Source organism: Exserohilum turcica (assembly GCF_000359705.1).
Source record: "Exserohilum turcica Et28A unplaced genomic scaffold SETTUscaffold_15, whole genome shotgun sequence".
NCBI classification, from domain to species: domain Eukaryota; kingdom Fungi; phylum Ascomycota; class Dothideomycetes; order Pleosporales; family Pleosporaceae; genus Exserohilum; species Exserohilum turcicum.
The window spans coordinates 956,761-972,053 of record NW_007359970.1 but is presented as its reverse complement, the minus strand read 5'-3'; the positions used below and the strand labels follow the sequence as shown (position 1 = coordinate 972,053).

General features: G+C 50.7%; 2 protein-coding genes across 2 annotated transcripts; one reads left to right on the top strand and one right to left on the bottom strand.

The window, feature by feature from the left end:
• Positions 1-4,839: 4,839 nt before the first annotated feature.
• Positions 4,840-5,407, top strand: SETTUDRAFT_27437 (uncharacterized protein; the record flags this gene model as incomplete). The annotated part of the gene is made up of 2 exons (XM_008025534.1): positions 4,840-4,944; positions 5,270-5,407. The coding sequence occupies 2 exons, from the start codon at positions 4,840-4,842 to the stop codon at positions 5,405-5,407; spliced, it is 243 nt and encodes an 80-aa protein (XP_008023725.1).
• A 4,293-nt stretch (positions 5,408-9,700) lies between these two features.
• Positions 9,701-11,590, bottom strand: SETTUDRAFT_168451 (uncharacterized protein). The gene is made up of 2 exons (XM_008025816.1): positions 11,329-11,590; positions 9,701-11,177 (listed from the first exon to the last, which is right to left on the bottom strand). Exons 1-2 carry the CDS (start codon positions 11,559-11,561, stop codon positions 10,055-10,057), a joined length of 1,356 nt encoding a protein of 451 aa, XP_008024007.1. The 5' UTR covers positions 11,562-11,590; the 3' UTR covers positions 9,701-10,054.
• Between the last annotated feature and the right edge of the window lie 3,703 nt (positions 11,591-15,293).

The window sequence follows — 15,293 nt, the reverse complement described above, 5'->3', positions numbered from 1 at the left end:
ATTGAGACATCCCCTGTAGCTAGCTCTGTAGACTTTTGATATCCTTTCGTACAAGGCCTATAGGTGGCTTGTTGAATCTAGGCTCTTTGTGATCCCACGCACTCCCATATGCCTCTGAGTGATCCTACGACCGAAACAGATCCGACCTGCCTTACCTGCGCCGTTACAAGTATAGAGAAGAGTTAAGGTAGTAGTATAGAATATTAGTAAAAATATAGTGTAATACTTATAGATACTAAAATAATAAGCTCTAAAGCTTACTAGTATATATAGCCTATATAGCGCTTTCCTAAAATATAAGCGCAAGTAAATAAAGCTATAATCTTAGAATTTCTTAGCTTACTACAAAAAGAAGAAAGTGTAGAAAAGGGTTAAAGTATTAGTATAGAATATTAGTAGAAATATAGCGTAATACTTATAGATACTACGTAATAAGCTCTAAAGCTTACTAGTATGTATAGCTTATATAGCACTTTACTAGAATATAAGCGTAAGTAAAATAAAGCTAGAATCTTAAAGTCTTCTAGCTTGCCATAATAAAAGAAAAGTATAGAAATAGCTTAAGGAAAAGTAGATAGGTATTGCTAAGGTATACTTAAAGATTCTTAGTATTTTAGTATTAATTATAGTAACTTATAGCGTATTAAAGTTAAGCAACTATATATTTATAATTAACTAGTTAAGTAGCTAAAAGGGTAGTAAAGGTTATATATAATCTATAGTTTTTTAAGCTCTAGCTAAAATAATAGTTTTTCACTAGCATTTTTATAGAAACTTTATCGTTTATTAAAAATAATACTAAAAAAATAGCTATTAGCTAGCAAAATAAGAGTAGTAGTAAAAATCTAGTAGAGTAGTAAATTAGTATAGTAGCTTATTATATAATTATAAGTAGAGTTTGCTATAAGTAGCTATATTAGGCTATAATACTATAGTAAGCTAGTAACTAAGTATAGCTTAGTACTATATAACAAGATAGGGCTTATTAGCGCGGCTGCTTTACTAATAATAAGTAATTAGTGATGCTGGGATTTCTCACTAGCGGCCAGAAACCTTACCCCCCATTTCTAAGCACCATCATCACGCAAATGTCTTGCATCTCGCCGCCTGACTGGCTGCCCCGCCACCTCCGTCGTCGACATGCGACGCCCATACATCCGAGTGGCCACACGACCAAGCCCCTCTGGGCCGCTGCACCGCGGCCAGCACAACGGCCGGCCAAACATGGGCCTTGGCATGTTGCCAATATACGACATCCACGACGGGCCTGCCGCCCACCAGCCCGTCGTGTGCCAGCAGCGGGAGACGGCACTGTCGTGAGTCGACGGCCCTGTCACCAGCTGTCCAAGTCGCCATCTAGCTGAAGGCATACCCGTCTCAACATTGCCATGTCAGGCGAAGTCGTTTCTAATTCCGTCCTTACATCGCGCTAGCCCTCGTCTAAATAAAACACTGAATCCGACATGGGACAGGTGTAGATTGACCCCAGAGCTGCAGGATAACTCTCTCAACGTACATGTTACCGCGTGGCCTCTTCCGTGGCAGGCATTGCTACCAGATCGACTCGTGCCTCTACCAAACAAGCGCCACTTGAGTGGGCCAATACTCCCTGAATAGCACGGCACCCTGCTCAAACCATTCCCTTTTCTTTGTTCCAATACCACATATGTGTTGGGTTGCCTAACTCTTCAGATATACCAACGACTCGACAAACTCCACTCGTGCCAAGTCCGTTACATGGAATAACTAATTTTCCATCCTGAGACTGTGGTAAATAGCGCAGAAACCAAGCTACAAGGTAAGAATAGTACGAACTCGTAAAGGCCGTGTTGGGCATAAGAGCTATTATGAGATCACAGGTGGGAGAGGGGCACGGAGAATGCTCAGTCAGCAACGTTGTTTGACGAGCATCGAGGCCCGGTACTCAATCGGCATACTACTGCTGACTGGCTTTCTCATAATACCCGACACTTGTTCTCCTGGCCCGCCGCATCTGGAATCCTAGAGTGAATCAAATCTCTGCGTTAGCACGAGCAAATGGCTAGTAGATACAATCAAGTAACCCTATGGTTTTCTGTTTTTCGCGAATCGAATATGCGTATCACTTCTGAAATACGTTGATCAAGTTGAACAGACTTTGGGTAGGTGGTTTATATTAGACATGTTATGTCTACCAAGGATGTACATAGTTTTTGAGTATATTGGATAATTTACCTTAAAGTGTCACGTAATTTGCAGCAATATATCAGTATCTGAATAGATCAGCGATATCTAATCTGCCGTTATATGTCGTTTTCTACCGAATAAAAACAGCACTACTGTATACACTCCAGCTATCTAGAAAGTCCACTGCTCAAAACCACAGTGCCACTCTCAGGAACGAGTAGTTCAGTGCCGGTTTTCTTGTGCAATCGTACAAAAGAGCGGCCTGGCTTATATCTTAGTAATATTACAATAAACAAGTACTGAAATATATGACTGAGGTGTAACAAGTACTGTAGATTCTTTGAGCGGTTGAAATTGTAACAAGGTCATGTGGCTGAATATTGCACATTCTGATGCGAGTTCTGTTAAGAACACTACATAGTTCATGGCTTACTTCTTTTTTACGCGAATTCAAATTGAGGATTAAGTACTTTAAAAAAAAGCATTCCGAAAAATTGGAACAAGACGCTTTTATACATGTTTTCATAAAGTAAATCCTGCTAAACTCACTGTTTCTCTTATGAGTTACTACGACTAGTTTTTTACTCCTGTATCTTACACATAGTACGAGTCTAAGTGAACAACATTCGCAGCATTTTGTAAAGCCATATTGCGAAATACATTGCAGTAAGTATCCCAGAAAACTCCCCCTTCTTCTTCTTCTTCTTCTTCTTCTTCTTCTTCCCGCAGTATGTGAAGCGATCAAGCGGTAGAAATTAAAAGAGCGCCTTAGATGGCTTTGTAGCCAGAATTTTGTGTATGGCCAGCGTGTAGTGTCTATACAACTCTCTCGTTCTAAAATCCCAATTCCAAAGCTACGCAAGAAATGGGGTATTTGAGCAATAACAAGCGAATATGAAGATCGTTCAAACCCAATATAAAGACTATTACTAATGCTTGCATGAAAGATATACACGCTTGACCTGCTTTCTAGAAATCTCTTGTCGCCATATCGAGTATGCTATTTGCTCTTTGTCTGAAAACGACATCTCCCTTTACATTCCGAGTCCGTGAAAGCGCATAAACAAGGGTCTCAATGTGTCTGATAGAACGATACAAGATCAATCGCTACTACGTTGATATTTCCAAAATTTGGATTCTATCCTATGCTTGTAAAACATATTGGTGCTTTCATCGTGCATTTAGCCTAGAAGATGAATACATAATACTTATGGAGAAGATGCGACAACGTGGTGATAGCGTTGTACTGAATTAACTGGTGGGTGCAATGTGCGGGCCTGCTTTAGGGCAGTAGTAAGCATGTGTGGGTATGTCTTCACGTATTCCAGACTCTGGGCACAGCTGTTTCAATGAGGTCAGGATCGCAGTGTTTAAAGCCTAGGTATGAGGAAGAGACGGGAGCTTGGCTAGGAGCGTATACTATATCAATTTGGTGTTGTGAGTTGAGCGGGTGAATGGGTGGTTGTATTATGCGGTTTACTCGTGTAGATTCAGGATCATAGGTTGAAAGTGAATGGCTATTATGGTGGGGTGGGATAGCGGGAGAGTATTTGTTGGGGATGATTCGATTCCATGTTGATGTAGGATCACTCTGTCGCTTCTGGGGAAGAGTACGATGGAGAATGGCCAAGTATTTCATCAAGTCTATATCTCTGGATTTCCAATGTTCATTATAGGATTACTTAATAATGTGTAAACCAGGCGGGTGACAGGAGCCTGTTTAACTTTGTTGATGTATTATTAGAAGTGATATCCAAATTCGATTCGCGAATAAAACAGAAAATCACAGAAAGATAAGATGATAAACCACCTACCTTAGAAAACAACTCGAGCTGTCCTAGTATGGAGTAATGTTATTCTTGTTATCAACCTTGACATACTTGTGAATTGAACGCTAACAGTATTTAGTATATGAAGAATTTTCAAACAATATCAAGAAATCCGACCACCGTCTTTCAGTGAAACACAGATCTTGTACTATCACAGCAGTAAAATAGCCAAGCCAAGTCATGTGCTAAATCTACCGCACGTATGGCGATGATAAATTTAGTTTCCCTGGGCCCAACAAATCAAGTTTCACGCTGCACATGTGCATTCTTAGAACATGAGGCCCTGTCGAGGCGAGAAGGGAGCAGGTTTCAGGGACGATGATTGATCCATCATTCAAAGCGTTTGTAGTCCACAAATCTCAGACCAAGTACCCCACTGGTAGCGAGGATATGCAAAGGATAGTTTACGTCATGTCAGCCTAGTTACACGGCGCATCTTGATACGGGAGCTTGACATGTGCTAGCCTCCCAATGAAACTTTGATATGGCTTAAATTCAGAAGCAGGTACAAACAGGTAGCTGGCATATGAAACTGAGCCTTCCTCTACATGCAACCGCACATGTGAAATGTAAGACGCATTGACTTTGATTCCTTAACATTCTCAAGAAACCTAAGTCAGAGTTATCGTCAGTGCTATCGTCAGTGCTATCGTCAGTGCAATCGTCAGTGCAATCGTCAGTGCAATCGTCAGTGCAATCGTCAGTGCATCGACTTACAGACACAAGCAACAGTGCAAGATGTGCATGTTGAAATGGCTTGAAACGACCAAAGCCATCTGCCTCAAGCATACCTAGTCTTGCCTGTACTGCCGCGTATTCGACACCGCTAGCTCACCACCAGTGTATGGGGCACTACCTCAACCACAGCTACACCGAGCATCTCGCAGCCAAACCCGAAGTTGTACCACGGATTAACCGCGGCATTTCTACGACGCCTCAGGCGGCAACAGTGCGTGTATTAGTTCAAACCAAAGCGAAACGTAGACGCTGAGGCTGTTTACGACAGGGAAGCCTTGGTGGTTCGCAGCTACGCACCCGCAGATGCTAAGAATATCTGCTCGACAAAGCAGCAGCTCGGGTGCGATGCACAGCCATGGTTTTCAAACCAAGCCAAACGGGAGGGTCCGCTTGCATTGAGTCGAGAAATCTTGTGGAACTATTGTTGAGACACGGCCCCCGATCCTGCACAGCATGGGATATACACAAGGCGTGGTGCCATGGATGCTGCTTTGGGCTCAACATGGCCTTCTGACACTGCCATGACTTTGTGGCAGTTTGGCCCTGTGTCCAACAAGGAACCCTCAAGCATCCAGCTCGGCAAAGCATCCAGAACAATATGGCCGTTGGATGACGTCGTCGCTACCACTGTGAGCCAGGCCCAACCCAGCAGAAATGGCCTAGGCGGCCGTTGAAGAACAGCACTGGCACTAGGCATTACTTTGCAGCCGGCAGGTCAAAGGGCCAAGCCAATACCCACCTGTCAAAAGCGGTGACGTGAACGCCCACCACCTGCTTGTGTCTCATGCAGCGATGACCATGGACATGTTACATTGACGAAGCCCGCCCGCCATCCCACCGACGCCACCCACGGACCACAAATGGGCAACTAGTCAAACACGCTGGCACGCCGCCCGTGACAAAGAGCAGAAACGCCCAGACGAGGCCCGACCACGCCTTCTCACAATGAAGCCGAGATGAGCCGTTATGCGTAGTTTGCGACGAACATGTCTCTCTCTCTTTCTCTGTTTCCAGCCTTGTTCCATGGCCGATGCACGCTTTTATGACGCAGTCTCAGCAGGCCACGAACGGGGGGCCACCCGCTGCCCGTATGCTCTCGGGCTCTTTTTTTTGTCTTGGTCGACTAGGCACACGCCCCAAAAAGACAAGTTTAAGTAAAGAAGCAAAAAGGTTAAAAAAAAACAGAAAATAGAAAACACATGTCTGGTATGGGTAACCTGGACAAGTTTTTTTTGGGCCGTCGCCCTACATGGACACCACACAGACATGGCGGAGAGTCATTCAATAATATGTCTCATTTTAGCTCCCCCCCCCAAGACCAGATACGAAAATCTAGCCGCGGCTACGCCCTCCCAAAACATCCAAGTGCAATCCAAAACCAGCAACTGTCAGCCATACGCATTGGGATGGAGAGAAAGAGAGAGCAATGTCCCCTCCCCATTTTACGTTTTTTTCTCGCGTCATCTTTTGGTGCGCCGCGGCGGCTATATCCGAATGAGTTTGTCTGGGGGGGGGGGTTCGTATTTCCCGTACTTTACCCGCAGGAACGAAGACGAAAAAAAAGAGAGAGAGAGAGAGACTACAACGCCGTCGCGCACGGAGGAGGATCCCCCATGCAAAGGTAAAACGCGAGCGGCACACGTGGTCTCGAGAAAGGGAAAAAAAATAAGAGAGAGACAGAGAGAAGAAGAGGCCATGGCGTAAGTACTTAGCGTGCTCTGCGCATCCCGCGCTCCTCCAGCGTAACTACTAACCCATGGCATGGGTCGCGCGCCCAGCTTGACGTTTTGACGTTTGACGTGACGGCATGTCCCTGCTTTGATGTGTAGTAGTAGCTGCGCTTTTTTTTCTCTTGCACTCTCTCTCTCTCTCTCTGTGTCCACTAACGACGGAGCTGAAATGCCCGACTTGAACTAACTAACTGACTAACTGACTAACTAACTAACCAGTAAACTACTTACCCCATCGCCTAGACAGACTAACACACGTATCACACATGTGTGTGTGTGTACATGACAACACGGAGCGACACGTGGTATGCGCACGCCGCGGTGCGAGATTCCCCAGCTAGGCGGCTGTACTATATGATTGAAGTAAGTAACACATGTGAAACCATGTATGTTTGTATGTATGTAGTCATACTCCTAGCATTTCACAATCGGAGCCGCCTCCCGCTTTAGATGCGACCAACGGGGTCGAATGCGTCTACATAGATGGAACACGGGTGCGTCAAATAAAAGAGACATTGTCGATATGATATGAGATCTGATATCAACCAGGGGCCGTGTTGGGTTAGGTTAGGTAAGCTGACAAGATTATTTATTTAGGGTTTTTTGAGGGGGGGGGTTGGCCGCCGTCGCCGCCGCCGCAAGGGGAAGTGACGCGGGTTTTACCTAGATGCAGACGTTGGGACACGGGATTTTTTTGTTCTCCACATGCCTGTCTCTCTCTCTCTCTCTCTCTTTTTTTTCTGGGGGGTCAATCTACTTACCCGCGATTATGAAGGGGGGTGGTCACGCGTTATTGCGGTGCCGTGGATATGCCGATTTAGCCAGGTCATGTAGATGGATGAGGAAGAGAGAGAGAGAGAGAGAGAGAGAGAGAGAGAGAGAGAGAGAAGAGCGGCATGTTTTAATCAACGAGTCACTTGGACATGTCACCGATATACAAGCCCCATCATCCAAGACAGTCATATGTGCATGCCTTGTACTTACCGAGTTTGTGCAAGATAACATAGACTCGACACGCACGACTTAAATCAGCCAACTAAGTAAGTATACTTGGTAGTTCCGTAGCTAATAAGTAGTAGCCCCCAAGTATACTTACCCTCCCCTTCCCCTCAGACATACCTACCTACCTACCTACCTATTTACCCACCCAGCCAAGTGCAAGGGAAAAAAAAAGGCGCCCGCCCGTTCAAGCGGCTGAATGCACAGGAAAAAACCCCCCCCCCCACCCTGTTTCGTTGTACTACTGGTTGGATATTCTGTGTACACTTTTTACGGCCCGACTCGGTCAAAAGCCGTGCTTATTCCCTTTTTTTCCTTTCCTTTTCTTTCCTGAGATCCGATCTGATCTGATGCGCTGTAGTGGGGATGCGCTTTTTTCGGTTAGTTTGTTAGTATACGTCCGTAAGTACGTAGGGTACATGTTTGCAGTGACAGCACGTGTGTGTGTGTGTGTGGATGAATCTAGAATTGATGCGTTGTTGTCCGTTGTTTGTTGGTTTGAACGGACTGGGGGCATTTTGCACACGCATCCATATAGGCACTTGGGTGTCTGATACTATACTATACTATACGTACGTACTACACTCGACGTATTTCCCAACGTACGTACGTAGGATATGTATCTTGAGTCCCTCCTTTTCATCCATTTATCCCCTTTCCCCCCCCCCTCTTCCCGATCAAACTCACCGCAATAAACCCCCCCATCCATGGATGCATCTGACTTGCCTCTTGCAGCCCAGCCCTACCCTGCCCATGGACCCATGCATCCATGCATCCCACGTCCCCCTCTGCACACAAACACGCGCCAAGCAAGGCCAAAAACAGACTTGTGTTTCAAAAGCTGCCAGGATGGCCGCATCTCGCTTACATGCCATTGTTCGGCTCGCTTTGGCCATGTCGGTATGCATTTCAGAGTCAGCTAGCCAGTCAGCCGGTTGGTTGGTTGGTTGGTTGGTTGCTTGTTGTTCGGTCAGCTAGTAAGAAGAAAAAAAACGTACCCGCACCCCATCCCGGAAAAGAAGCGGAGGAAAGGGAAGAAGGAATGACAAGGGGGTATTATGGAAGAAAAGAAAAAGTAATATATCTCATACACGTGCACGTGTATTTGTGTGTTTGTGTTTGAAACGTAGTGTGTATGTGTATATGTTGCACGGTGGTTGATAACATCTTGTATTGTTATTCCACGTACGATGGTTATGGATATTGTTGTTGTTATAATCGATGACTGTTGTGCGATTGCTAGGCTGTTACTCCGCGCAAGCCGGTTATTATGCTGTTGTTGTGACTGTGGTGCTGGAATGTCCGTGTTGTAGTGTAATCGCCATCATAATAGTTATACTAGTAGTAACACTAGATGAGACGAGACGGATGTATATGTCCCACCTGCTATTATGGCGGCGATTGAGAATTATAACTCTTGTCTATACACTTACATCTGGACTTGCACCTACATGAAGGTTTGCAACATTCCCAGCCATGCATCATGATTGGTGGAACATTTCCCTTCCTTTGGCCCCACCGTATTCAACACGATTTTCTTTCTTCCCTCTCTGTTTTTTTTTCTCACCCTTCCCTTGTGTACCTTTCCGTTTGTAGATGATCCATCTATATATATGCATCTACACCTACTCTAGTTCTAGTGCGTGAGATACGGATGCATAGGCTTTATTTTATTTAACGTTTGGTTTTAGGTTCGGGTGGAGTTGTGCACGAGCACAAAGAATATTACTGCAAACCTTGTATATAGTTCTTGTCATCAGGATCGTGATGGAAGATAAAAGATAAGACGTCATGTATGGATATAGTGGGGGAGTAGATGGAAAGTAAAAATAGCAGGGTGAAACAAGTGCTTTGATAGCATGCTTTGTAGAGAAGAAAGACACGGGTTAGTCTAGTGGTAGACAAGGGCTACAGCAATCATGACAGGAATGACGCAATACTCTACACAGGACGGCACATCACATGCATGGCATAGCAAACAACTGATTGAGCACATCTATATTCCTGCATGGCTAGAGCGGTCAGAGCACCACATGTAGTATAGCTTGTCGTGCAGTCAAAACACTTTCTTTCTCTTAATTACCACCCGGGGTTTTTGTTCCCTCCAACAAGGTATCACTTCCAAGCCGTTGCTGTAGTTAAAGGTTGAAATAAAAAGAGCGGACAAGGCCGCATGGCCCGCCACAAGCGTGGAGGGCGAAAGAAGAGGTTTTGAATCGAGATGAAGAATCAAGAAGGGGGTGTGGTAAAATGGTCATGAGACATGGTGTGTTTCAAACAAGGCCCTCAGCCACGTAGCAAAACGTCACCAACGTCCCGTCTCCTCGCATTCCAACTCATGTGAACATAACCCAATATGAGAAAACTTGAGACGAGAAGTGGCGGCCCAGATGGTAAATGGTGAAATGGCGAAATGGGACATAGTAAAAAAGGTGCGTGTGTCTGGGGTATAACCCTGCGTGCCAATAGACCGCTGGTGCTCTTAAAAAAAAAGACGTATGGAAATGGTAGGCGAGAACTCCGGAGTGCGCCGTGAATGGAAAACAACAAATTAACCAAAGGAAACATGGATAAGTCTGACGGCAACAAACATTACGAGTGAAACAGATCCCAGGCTCTGGCGCAGAGAGCAATGAATTCTTCCTTTTTCCTGAGCTGCGTCTCGGGCGAGTCACGGCCAGCGCCAAAGGGACCGTGGCGAGGTTGCTGGCGGCCTAGCGGAGGGGTTCCGTTGTCGTGCTCGTACTCGTCGCGGCCGCGTCTTCGGGCGCTGCCGCTCCGGTGGGATTCAGGGCGTGCCGTGTGTGATGAAGAGGCGTTCTTGCTGGGCATGGGCGACGGGGGCGTAGGCGGTTGGTGGCCACCATAGTGAACCAGGCGGGGCAACAGGTCCTCTCGGCCGCCCGACATTTGCTGGACAGCCTCCTCGGCCGACTTGTACTCACGGGGCCTGGATGTGGGCGGGGGCTGGGTGAACTGCGGAGGCGGGAAGCTGGGCGACTGCATTGGGTGCTGCACGTTGGAGTGCGACGAGTGGCCAGGGCTGCCCGTGTGGTAGGCATTTCGTGCCGTTCCGAGGGGCTCTGGAAATACGTCTGAAATGGGAGGCAAGCGGTTGCTGGTCTGCTGGGCCGGGACATGGTGAATGTGCGACGACTGCGACAGATTGGATGGGCCGTTGGCGGGCTGCCTCGAGGGAGCGTTGCTGCGGAGACCGGTAAAGGTTTGGTTGAGGGGAGCGGACTGGATGACGCGGTCATTGGTAAAGGACTGGTGCGAAGGAGGAGCAATCGACAGAGCGGGAGGAGGGCCCTTGCGGCGGGACGTCTGGGGCGTCTTGATGGTGCGTCCAAAGGCACCAATCTCTGTGCCTGGGCGGGGCTCGTCTGCGTCTGCAGGGCCGCCCTTGCCGTGCTTCTGGCGTGCTTCGATAATCTGCCTCTGGCGCTCTCTTACATCGAGGCTTCGCTGGAGCTGCTCGCGCATGGTGGGGTCTTGGGTGTGGAAGCCAGGCGACAGGCAGGCGAGGCCGACATCGTGGAGGTTGGCGGAGCCCTGGCCCGAAGGGCGTGCGGTGAGGGCGCCCGACGAGTGGACAATGTTGTGGTTGGCCGAGAGGTTGAGGCGCTGGGGCCGGTGTCGAGTCGTGGTGGTGGGCATGTCGGGCGAAGAGGGCTCCTTCTTGACGACAATCTTGGGAGCGGGGCCGCGGGACCTGCGCGAGGAGGGACGGTTAGACATGAAGGACATGATGTCTCTGTGAGGAGGGGACATGGACGTGGCCGTGGGAGACGAGGCCGAGGGAGGGCGGCATGATGAGGAAGAAGAGGAAGAAGATCTCGACGAAGAAAGACTAAACGACGTACGAAAGAGGTGAGCGCTTGGCCTCGACTCTGTGCTGTGCACCTGGACTGGAGGCGGTAGGTGAAGCATTGTCCTGAGGTGGCAGTTTAGAGTTGCGCGAGGTGGGCGTCAGTTGGTGGGGAGAGGAAGTCGAGGGCGCAATGGGTGCATATGTCCTCGAGGAGCCGACGCCGTCGACTGACGCTGGTGCCGCATGCTGGGCAGGGGCCGGGGGATTGGCGACAACGGTGGTCATGGTCGCGTATGGGCGCCGGTGTGTGAAGCAGTCGAGAGGGGCTGAAAGATTGTAGGAGGATGCGTGTCGCAGGGTCTTGTAGGAAGTCCGCTACACCAAGCGTCGAAGGATGTGCGCAGCCGGGGCAGATTAGAGGCTGGTGTGCAACACGGGCGCCGGGGGGTGGCCGACTAGTAGCGGGGCGGGGCAAGGAGATGGCAGACAAGTGGACGGTAGGCAATGCGACCGAGAGTTACTGGGGGGGGGGAGGGGGCACTCGACTAAGCAGCAGGCGAGCTGCTAACAAAGCCTTTTTTTTGGGGGGGGGAGGGGAGGGGGGATTAGGTGGGCGAAGGAAAGGAGAGAGGGGTCGGGAGGGTGGGTGTAGGAGAAAGACGATAATGGCGAGGCCTAAGTAGAGGGCGCAGTTAAGTTTGCGTGCAGCCGGGCGCGGCGGGAGCGTGGTGGAGGGGGGGGGGATAAAAATGGGAGTCGGGCACGGATGATTTCAGTAGTAGGCAGGCAGAGAGACAGGCAGGTAGAGAGGCGGGCAGGCGGATAGGCGGACAGGCGGGCAGGGCATGGCGGAAGGGTGGGAGGGCGTGTGGGTGGGTGAATGCGCGAGCGAGCGAGTGCGTGTGAGTGAGTGAGTGCGTGTGTGGGTGGGTGGGTGGGTGTGAGTGTGGGTGCGCGCGTGTAGGTGGGTGCATGTGTTTGCACTGGGCAGGAAGGCAGGCGGGCAGACAGGCAGGTGCGGACGGACAAGGGCAGGCAGGCAAGGCAAGGCAAGGCAGGTGCGGACAGGCTCCAGACGCCAGGCCCGGGGTGGACGGGGTGGAGCAAGGCCTCGATGCGTGGTGGGTGAGTGGCCAGGGCGAGCAGATGTGGCGGGCTGCGCGCGAGGACAAGGAGAGGCCGCACGCCACGCACAGCCGGCTGTTTCGCATACACGGCATGCCGGGCAGGCTGGGGCGTGCGAACAAAGAGGAGCAGCGCCATGTGTGTGTTTTAGCATGTCCCAAGTGTGAGGGGCGGGTGGCGCAGGGTGAAGGGTGAATTGTCAGCAGCAGCAGCAGCAGCAGCAACAGCACTCAGCCGTTCGCAGCAGAACAGCACAGCACAGCACAGCACGGCGCAGCGCAGCGCAGCGAGAAGCGCAGCAGGCAGCAGGCGCAGGCGCTTAGGGCAGGCAGCGCGTTACAGGCTCCATTGGCAATACTTGGCTGGCGGCCAATCACAGGGGCGGCTGTGGCCGTGTTTCACGCCGGCGCACCAGCGGTTTGATGACGCCCGAAGCGGTTATGCGCGGCCACGGCTAATTGGCCAGGGACCATGGTTCATGGGGGCCTCGTGTTTCACAGCCGCCGACACCCACCGCCCGTCGCCGGCCCGTGCGCGTCTTGGCGCGGCCCGGCGACGTGTTGCTGTCGAGGTAGTGGGGAGTGGCAGCGGTGGTAGCGGTGGTAGCGGCGGTGGTGGCAGTGGTGGTGGTGGTGGTGGTAGTAATGGTAGTAAGTAGTAGTACTAGTACTAGTAGTAGCAGTAGCAGTAGCAGTAGCAGTAGTATGTGCCCCTCCCTCCCTCCTAGCACCAACTGCTAACACACCCACTTTCTTCCCCCCCCTCCAGTGCCTGTGCCCGCGCGCCCGTGCCCGTGCCTGTGCCCGTGCCAGTGCCAGTCATTCATAGTCATCGTCAGTGCCTGTGCCCGCTAGGCCTCTTGCCGGCGCCTCACACGTGGCTGCCCATTCATTACCAGCTGCCACTATTACTATTCCTCCTACTGCTACTACCACCACCACCACCACTACTACTACTACTACTACTACTACTACTCGCATCGTCATCGTCATCGTCGTCATCTCCCACGCACTATACTACACCTTTGCCCACCCATGCTCTCCTCGTCCTGACACAAACACACGTCTGCCCGAGATAGATTGCTGCCCCGTCCCGTTCCCCATTCATCATCTCTGGCGCGCCAATCGCCCATGGCCCATCGCCAATCGCCCGTAGCCCGTCACGCGACTTGCCAGCGAAACGGCTGCTGAAACATCCAACCCTCTTTTTCTGCCACGACGCCGCCCACAGACCGCTGCTGCCCTTGCCACCCCCGGCAGCCACACGCTCGCTCTCACACACACTCACACTAACACACTCTCCCTCACCTCACCTCGCCCTCTGCCTCTGCCTCTGCCTCACACCCAACCAAACACTTGCTTTGCCCCAGCCCCATGCCAATCTTGACCATCCACCATGGCCTTTGCCTTTCTTCTTTCCCTCGCCCATGTTTCCTGTTCCGCGTGTCGGGCGCGCCATGTTTGCCCTCAAAGCATAAACTGACACTCGGCACCATGCACCACCCCTGCGCCCGTCGTGGGCGACTGCCGCTGCCAGCACGTGCATGACACGCTCTCATCTCACCCTCGCACTCCCCCATCTACTGTACTATACCCTACCCTACCCTACCCTACACTACACTACACTACCCTCCTCTGCCTGTTCACTCGCTCCCTCGACATGGGCCCATCCACCCGCCTCCCTCTACTCTCGCTTCTGCCCCGCGACATGATCCCATCAATCACCCTCGCTGACCACGCCCGTTGCCCGACCGAGCCTCTGGAAATAAGGCTGTCGCATCGCTACCCATGGATTCAGCAAAAGATCGCCGCCCCTTCCGCTTCCGGCAGTCAGCTTATTGCCCTTGCCAATCGCCCACCCTAGCGCCTCGTACCTGTCTATTATTCCTTCCACTTCCTCGTCCCTGCACGGAACCATCCACCACCACCACAAATGCCCATTCCAACCCTCGTCAACCCCCAATCCCCAATCCCCAATCTCACATGGCCTCACGTGCACATGACAGGGGTCTGCTTTCCCCCCCTTTACTTCCAACACGTGTGCCATCATCTCACCACCACCACCACCACCACCACCGTTATCATCATCATCATCACCACCACCACCACTACCCACAAGGGTTCATTGCGGCTGCATCTCCTTCCGTCACCGGCCGTTGCACCAATCCCCTCTCGTCATCGCCCATGCACGCTGACCATCGCAACCAAACCAACTCGTCTCGCCCGCTGCCGACAAGGTTTGCCGCGCAAAACTATGCATGGATCCTTCGCCCCCCGTGGTCGTTTGGTTCGCCGCGCACATGCTTTGCTGACAAAAAAAGCTTCCTCGGCTCGGGATCGACACTGCAACTGCTCTCCCCCCGCCACGAGCGCACACCATGACTTTCTCATTCATACGCCACTTGGCCTACCCACAACCACAACGGTGGTTGCATAACTCGATTGCCCATGTCGTGCCACCCACGCTCTGCCTTGGCCCATTTCCCAATGGTCAGACTTTAGCTACACAATACACTGCACCTTTTCCATTACACGTCGCCGCCTGCCACAATCAACCCATCCCTCTCAATCAGGCATAGTAGGCCCTGCTCATTTCAGCCGAGAAGCCCTTTTCTCAATCTCTTGCACGCCCCCCTCCCCCCCCCCATCGACTTGTTCGGCACCGCGAGCCGACGGTGCCATTCAACAAAGTCCCCTAGCCCCAGCCAACAGGCCAAGATCAGCAAAAACACATGAGAACCATTCCTTCTCAACCAATACGTCATGCACGTCGCCCGTGTTGGTGTTACACATACACACACACACACACACACACACCCATTCCCTCAACACCGCGCTACCTATTCGCCCATGCACTAAGAACAGTATAACGTCCCTTGTCTGTGTCGCTCTG

Bases quoted from the DNA above. Each gene is read 5' to 3' on its own strand.
- SETTUDRAFT_168451 (XM_008025816.1), bottom strand. From the start codon at position 11,561: ATGACCACCGTTGTCGCCAATCCCCCGGCCCCTGCCCAGCATGCGGCA. The intron at 11,178-11,328 runs GTACGTCGTTTA...CTCCTCGCGCAG, and splicing joins GCCAAGCGCTCACCTCTTTC to GTCCCGCGGCCCCGCTCCCA.